The sequence below is a fragment of the Homarus americanus genome, unplaced genomic scaffold, assembly GCF_018991925.1.
Source record: "Homarus americanus isolate GMGI-L3 unplaced genomic scaffold, GMGI_Hamer_2.0 scaffold54742, whole genome shotgun sequence".
Taxonomy (NCBI): domain Eukaryota; kingdom Metazoa; phylum Arthropoda; class Malacostraca; order Decapoda; family Nephropidae; genus Homarus; species Homarus americanus.
In genome coordinates this window covers 387,501-395,518 of record NW_024719778.1, presented here as the reverse complement: position 1 = coordinate 395,518, position 8,018 = coordinate 387,501, and the positions used below count along the sequence as shown (strand labels likewise).

Genomic DNA, 8,018 nt, shown 5'->3' with positions numbered 1-8,018 from the left:
TTCTGGAACAGAGACGAGTCCGGGGCCACCAATATTACCCTCAACGATGTCCGACTGTCGTTCCGATTTGCCGTCGTACCTGACAGCGATGGGCAACTGACGATGACCTCTGACCACACGACGGTGAGTGGGATGGGGTGTTGGGGTGGGGTGGTGGGGTAGAGGTAATAGAGCGGTGGGATGGGGATGGGGTGTTGGGGTGGGGTACTGGGGTTGGGGTAGCGGTGTTGGGGAAGTGGATAAAGTGTTGGAGGTTAGTTGCGGTTGGGGGAGAAGAGGAGGAGGAGGAGAAGGAGGAGAGGCTAGGTGAGAGTGATGAAAACTTCTGCTGCAGGTGGGGAATGACTGTTTATTTTATGCATGATAATTGAGGGTTCTCTTCTACAAGTGAGGGAAGGGAGTTGGAGAAGAGGAAATTAGACACACACACACACACACACACACACGAACTAACATAATAAAACAAAAAAAGCCAAGGAAAGAAACGGAGACAAACTAAAATACAAATCAAAAAGAGAAAATAAAAAGAGAAAAAACATAAACAAGACAAAATAGTATCAACCAGGTCCATCAGGTCCCACTTGTCCCTCACTGCAGCTGTTAAAGGTCTGCCCTGAAGCCCTGGCGGTGGTGTACAATGGAACATGTCATGATCTGTGCTGAGAGTTTTTCTCCCTTGAGACAGGTGGCTCTAATTAGGTGTACAGGTAAGGAGGGGAGGTGTAGGTGAGTGGGGTCTGTTTTGTGGTGGGAAGGGGGAGGAGGAAAGAGAGGTGAGTGGGTCTGTTTAGTGGTGGGAAGGGGGAGAGGAGGGAGAGAGAGGTGAGTGGGTCTGCTTAGTGGTGGGAAGGGGGGGAGTGGGGTCTGTTTAGTGGGTCTGTTTAGTAGTGTGAAGAGAATGAAGAGGGAAGGGAAGTGGAGGCCATTGACCTAAAGGGAAGGGGTAATTGGGATAAATGGGAAGGGTAGAGTGAATGAAGGAACTATTAAGTGAAAGATCATAATGAGTGAAGGAGTAACGAATGAAAGGGGGGGGGGGTAGATGAAGGTAAAAGGTGGTAGGGAGGGGGAAGGTAAATGTGAATAAATAATAGAGGTAAGAAAAAAGGGGGTTAAACTTTCATCCTCGCCTCCCCTCCCCCCTTTCCGCCCCTCCACCTTCCGTCCCTTCCCCCCTCTTCTCCCCCCCACCCTTAGGACATGTAGCAATTATTCTCACCCCTCAATCGTCTTCTCTCACTAAGCTGTTATGTCTTATGACCTTTTGTATACCCAGGTGTACTATTGATTAAATGCTCACTAACGAAACAACTAGACAACCTCTTTTAGCTACCTCATGACATCAACTAAATACGAGATGAATCCAATACTGTTTGTCTGTACAGCAAATAGAATTCAATACTGTTTATCTGTACAGCAAATAGAATCCAATATAAATTAAAGGTTGTGAATCAGGCATAAAACGCATGATGAGTCACAGGTGCGCTTGGTGCGGGGGGTGTATAGATGTGGGGGGGGGGGGGCTACCAGTTATTGCAGCTGCAAAAGCTCGTTAAATACAGCCAATTAATTTAAAGATTATATTTATCAGTGTTTAGGTTAGGCTAGGTTAGGTTCAGTTAGGTTAGGTTAGGCTAGGTTAGGTTCAGTTAGGTTAGGTAAGACTGAACTTGGTTAGATTAGGTTAGGTCATGTTAGGTTGGGTTAGGTTAGGTTACAAGGGAATTAACGAAATCCTGTGACTGCTGTTCTGTCATTAAAGGTAATTAAATCGTCAACACTTGGGTGGCCTTCACGAGTTCCTACCCACCCCCCACACCCACCCCACCGACCCCGTGACGTCAGAGATTAATACACATCAACAATTTCAGTCTCAATATATTGTGGTGTTTACTCTACCAATTCTCACCTAACCTAACCTTACCCTAACCTTACCTAACCTAACCTAACCTCTGCAAACAGTAGTAGGAGGAATAATGGATAATAATTTAAAAAAAAGACCGAAGATGACTAGTAATAACAGGAACGATGTTAAATAATAAGAAAGAGAGAAATAATAATTAAGATGATAGAGAGAAATCACCTCACAGTTCACCATCTGACCTTCTCTTCCCTTAGCTTGAGATGACCTACAGTAGCACGGTCATGGACTTCGAGAACCTGTCGATCGGGTATCAATTTGCCCTGCTCTCTCTCTCTCTCTCTCTCTCTCTCTCTCTCTCTCTCTCTCCCCCTCTCTCTCTCTCTCTTGTGAGTTTTATCTTAAATGTTATTTTTTTACACCTGCCTTTGACTCACTCGGAATGTGTTCACCTGTGTTCTGTACCTGTAGGTGAAAGAGTATTTGCGTTCTGTTCACCTGTGTTTATCTATGTTATATACAGTACTTGTCGAGGAAGAATTAATTATGTTATTTTGTGCTCACCTGTTTGGTACTTATGGGCGATGAAATAATTGTGTCATCTGTGTTGACGAGCAGGTGAAGGACTGGATGGTGTCAGTGATGAACCCGGCCATACAGAGTGATACTGAAGGCTGGTCTTTCCCTGACTCCATTTCCCCCCTCGACTACATGATGACCAAGGTAAGGTTTGCTTCCTACATCAATATATATACACTGTTTATATTAATTATCTCTGTATGTCACTCACATTTAGGAAGCAATATATAGACCTAATTTATTTGTATGAATTTTGTTTCATCCTGTGGTTTAATTCTCAGTTGAATATATTTGACACTTAAGGTCCGGCATAAGCTGAGGGTGTTGGAGAAAGACCCATTGCAGGTGGACCAGGTGGCCGTGTATCTGGGGTTTGGTGTAACTCTCAAGGTAAGTGGCTCGTTATTCTGAGTTAAATAAGAGATTAATTTATTTTATCACTGTTACGTAGCGTACTCACTCCTCAGGACACACACACACACATACACACACACACACACACACACACACACACACACACACACACACACACACACATACATATACACACACACACACACATTACATACATACATAACGAAGAGGAGAACCAGGGAAAACACAAACATCTTGACTAAGTTGGGTTTCTTTACTCACTAGCGTTTCGGAAAATCATTTTCCATCACCAGAGGCTAGAAAACAAAAAGTTTTAAAATGTTAAGAAAAAATACAGGTGACATACAATAAGAACGTAACATTATACCAAAATTTATCTTCCGCAAATTAAAAAAAAACATTATAATTTAAAACCGATAAAAATGACGAGAGACCTACGTACAAAACTAAAATCAGAAGAAAAATATATACAGGGGGTATTACCTTAATTTAAACGAGCCTTAGTGTGAAAAACACAGCAATTCACAGGAAGCCATATCATAAATGGATGACTTTACTTTATACTGATGCAAGGCTTCCATAATGAGAAGGTCCGTCTCACAGTTGATCCTGCCAAGAACTGAGAAATCAGACGGCGAAAACGGATGGTCATGTTGGTGGGCGTGGTAACGGATACCTGAATGTGGTGGTTAATCACGCAACCACCACATTCAGTGTGTGTTGTTGTACAGGTGGACGACATGGTGGTTGTGGGGATGTCGACGCTGCACAGGACACAGGAGGTGTATCTCAAACTGGTCGACAACACCATCGACGTGGTCATACAGGTAAGTCACGGATATATGAATAAGGTCTTACCTGTCTCTCATCACAGCAGTCGTAACTCATGTCACAGCTGAGGTAACGTTTTCATGTCACATTTGGACTTTAAAGTAAGTATATCACAGCAAAATGAATAAGATCTTGGCTATGTATATTGATGTTAATTAGAAATTTGTGATTCGCAAAAGGTGAATTATATCGTCCATTTGACTTTTAACCACTTGAGTACGATCCCAACCCTTTACCCATAATGCTAACCCTTTGAGTATAATGAATCAGTACAGGCGTGTGATATGTTAACCCCTTGAGTATGATCCCAACCCTTTACCCATAATGCTAACCCTTTGAGTATAATGAATCAGTACAGGCGTGTGATATGTTAACCCCTTGAGTATGATCCCATCCCTTTACCCATAATCCTAACCCTTTGAGTATATTAATGGCTAATTCTAAGTAATGTCTGTAAATGTCTCCGTGTAGTAGGATAATTAATCTGCTCACAAACTCTAAAATCAGTAATGAATTTTGACTTGTCTATCTACTGTAAGACACTTTCAATATATATACAATTATTATATCAATTATTAAATATTTCTCATTTACAAAACATTAAAAAAACATCTCATTTACACACAAGAACCCCGTTAAATACTACATCATTTACATACAAGAACCCCCTTAAAAACCACTTAATTTACATACAAGTACCCCGTTAAGAAATCACATCATTTACATACAAGCATTATTAAAATCGAGTCATTTACACACGAATCATGCTAAAACATATATCATTTACATACATACATACATACATACATACATACATACATACATACATACATACATACAACTATTAAAGGTACACACGAGGACCAACCTTAAGTGGACCGACTTACAGGCTTACTAGCTACAGTGTTGTGGCAACAGGTAGGCACGCGGGGGCTGCAGGTGACGGGTGACTGGTGGGTGCCTTACCTGCCGGGTGTTGGGGGTCACCTGTGGGCGGTCGTTAGCAGCTTCAGCGTTACCTTCGAGTTACATCAGAAGGTGAACTTTAGAAGCCCTCCGACTCTAAGGACCCTTGACTGTCATGTCGGTAAGTGTGTGTGTGTGTGTGTGTGTGTGTGTGTGTGTGTGTGTGTGTGCGTGTGTGTGTGTGTGTGTGTATGTGTGAGTGCGTTGATATGGGATTGGGTGTGTGGGTGTGGGTGTGGGTGTGTTGGGGGGAGAAGGGGAGAAAGAACGAGAAGGAGTGAGAGCTAGGAACAAAATAAATTATGGGACAGAAGAGAGAGAGAGAGAGAGAGAGAGAGAGAGAGAGAGAGAGAGAGAGAGAGACGGGATTTAATACTAGTTTGAAGGATAAGGCAAGATAAGGATAAAGAGAATGAGAGGATAAGATAACTAGGAAAAGAAGAGAAAGAAGACACAAAATATAAACAATATCTGTAATTTTATCATTAATGTGTAGTTTATTTTTCCCATTTATTTCATTTATTTTAACTTTCTCTTCGTAGGTTCATTTATTCTTTGTTATTTATGATGTGGGTTACTAAGAGGCTTTTACTTAATCTGTTGTAAGAGATTAGTTTAAGTTCTTCTTCTTCTTCTTCTTCTTCTTCTTCTTCTTCTTCTTCTTCTTCTTCTTCTTCTTCTTCTTCTTCTTCTTCTCATTCTATTGTTATCATCTTATCTCCATATCCTCATTACTTCTACCTTTGTATCTCCTTTCTTCAATGTCTTCCTCTTCCCTCATTATCTTTAGTTCTTCTACCTCCTCCTCCTTCTCCTCCTCGTCCTCCTTCCCCCCCTCTTACGCCTCTTCTTCACCCTTCTCATTTCCTCATCCTTCTCATCCTCTTCCTCACCCTTCTCATTTCCTCATCCTTCTCATCCTCCTTCTCCTCCTGACCCTTCTGGTCCTTCTCCTCCTCCTGACCCTTCTTCCTCTCCTTCTCCACAGGTGACATGGAGGTACATTCGACAGGTATGGGGTCTTTGGATTACCTGGTCGAGGCATCAATCAACATCTTGCCCAACGTCTTCAGAAACGAGATCTTGAAGCAATTTGAGCCTCAACTCTGGAAGGTGTGTGTGGGGGTGAAGGTGTATGGGGGGGTGAAGGTGTATGGGGGTGAAGAGTGTGTGTGTGGGTGAAGGTGTGTGTGAAAGGTGAAGGTGTGTGTGGGGGTGAAGATGTGTGTGGGGTGAAGGTGTGTGGGGTGAAGGTGTAAGGTGTGTGGTGGGTGAAGGTGTATGGGGGGGTGAAGGTGGGTGTGGGGGGTGAAGGTGTGTGTGGGGCGTGAAGGTGTATGTGGGGGGTGAAGGTGTGTGTGGGGATGAAGGTGTGTGTGGGGGTGAAGGTGTGTGGGATGAAGGTGTATGTGGGGGAAGGTGTGTGTGGGGGTGTGTGTGGGGGGTGTGGTGTGGGGGTGAAGGTGTGTGTGGGGTGAGTGTGGGGGGAAGGTGTGTGTGGGGTGTGTGTGGGGTGAAGAGTGTGTATGTGAAGGTGTGTGTGGGGGTGAAGGTGTGTGTGGGGGTGAAGGTGTGTGTGGGGGGTGAAGGTGTGTGTGGTGAAGGTGTGTGAATGGGGGTGGTGTGTGTGTGGGGTGTGTGAAGGTGTGTGTGGGGGGTGGGGTGTATGAGGGGTGAAGGTGTGTGTGGGGGTGAAGGTGTGTGGGGGGTGAAGGTGTGTGGGGGTGAAGGTGTGTGTGGTGAAGGTGTGTGTAGGGGTGAAGGTGTGTGGGGGTGAAGGTGTGTGTGGGGGTGAAGGGTGTGTGGTGGGGTGAAGGTGTATGGGGGTGAAGGTGATGGGGGTGAGGTGTGTGTGAAGGGTGTGTGGGGTGAAGGTGTGTGGGGGGTGAAGGTGTGTGGGGGGGTGAAGATGGTGTGGGGTGAGGTGTGTGGGGGTGAAGGTGTGTGTGTGGGGGTGTGTGGGGTGAAGGTGTGGGGGGTGAAGGTGTAAGGGGTGAAGGTGTGTGTGGGGGTGAAGGTGTGTGTGGGGTGAAGGTGTGTGGGGGGGGGAAGGTGTGTGTGTGGGGTGTGTGTGTGGGTGAAGGTGCAAAGTGCGTGGGGTGCGTGTGGGGTTGAAGGTGTGTGTGGGGGTGAAAGAGGGGGTGAAGGTGTGTGTGGGGGTGAAGGTGTGTGTGATGAAGGTGGTGTGTGTGTGGGGTGAAGGGTGTGTGTGGTGAAGGTGGTGGTGGGTGTGTGAAGGTGTGTGTGGGAGTGTGTGTGGGAGTGAAGGTGTGTGTGGAGAGTGAAGGTGTGTATGGGGGTGAAGGTGTGTGTGGGGGTGAAGGTGGGTGTGGGGGAAGGTGTGTGTGGGGGTGAAGGTGTGTGAAGGTGTGTGTGGGGAAGGTGAAGGTGTGTGTGTGGGGGGTGTGGGGTATGAAGGTGTGTGTAAGGTGTGTGTGGGGGTGAAGGTGTGTGTGGGGGTGCTGGAAGGCGTGTGTGGGGGTGAAGGTGTGTGTGGGGGGGATGAAGGTGTGTGTGGGGGTGAAGGATGTGTGTGGGGAGGAAGGTGTGTGGGGAGTGAAGGTGTGTATTGGGGGGTGAAGGTGTGTGTGGGGGTTGAAGGGGTGTGTGTGTGTGTACAAAGAAGTTTATCAGCTTAGTTTCACAATAAAATTTACCCCTCACTCACTACACACGGACAAACGATGAACGAAAACGCACGGAAACACTATCAACAGCTCTACGCCACAACACAAAGCGCACTTAATCACCTGTAGACCATTAATAATTAACTCCAATACATGATTCAGGTATTTCACAAAAGTTTCCTGCTCAGTCATTCTCATTATCGGCACTTAGTTACTTATAAATTTCTCTATCACCACTTGTAAGGCCTCTATCACCACTTATATAGCCTCTATCACCACTAATAAGGCCCTTCTATCACCACTTATACCAAGCCCTGTATCACCACTTACAAGGGGCCCTGTATCACCACTAATAAGGTCCTTGTATCACCACTTACACCAGGCCCTGTATCACCACTTACACCGGGCCCTGTATCACCACTTACACCGGGCCCTGTATCACCACTTACACCGGGCCCTGTATCACCACTTACACCAGGCCCTGTATCACCACTTACACCGGGCCCTGTATCACCACTTACACTGAAAAACTTCTGTATCACCACTTACACTGGGCCCCAGTATCACCACTTACACCGGGCCCCTGTATCAATACACCAGGCCCTGTATCACCACTTACACCAGGCCCCTGTATCACCAATTTCACATCGGGCCCCTGTATCACCACTTACAGGGCCCTGTATCACCATTTCATACCAGGCCCCTGTATCACCACTTACACCGGCCCTGTATCAACATTTCACATCAGGCCCCTGCATCACCACCTCATGCCCAGGCCC

The 8,018-nt window shown here is 45.9% G+C and overlaps 1 protein-coding gene across 1 annotated transcript in view; it reads left to right on the top strand.

The window, feature by feature from the left end:
- The first annotated feature begins 2,274 nt into the window (after positions 1 to 2,274).
- The window catches only part of LOC121860284, an 8,470-nt gene continuing 2,726 nt past the window's right edge, over positions 2,275 to 8,018 (top strand). Inside the window, exons 1-5 of the mRNA XM_042357360.1 lie at positions 2,275 to 2,584; positions 2,744 to 2,830; positions 3,547 to 3,642; positions 4,565 to 4,733; positions 5,601 to 5,725. Coding sequence (XP_042213294.1) covers positions 2,492 to 2,584; positions 2,744 to 2,830; positions 3,547 to 3,642; positions 4,565 to 4,733; positions 5,601 to 5,725 — 570 coding nt within the window. The 5' untranslated portion in view covers positions 2,275 to 2,491. The remainder of the gene's footprint in view (positions 2,585 to 2,743; positions 2,831 to 3,546; positions 3,643 to 4,564; positions 4,734 to 5,600; positions 5,726 to 8,018) is intronic.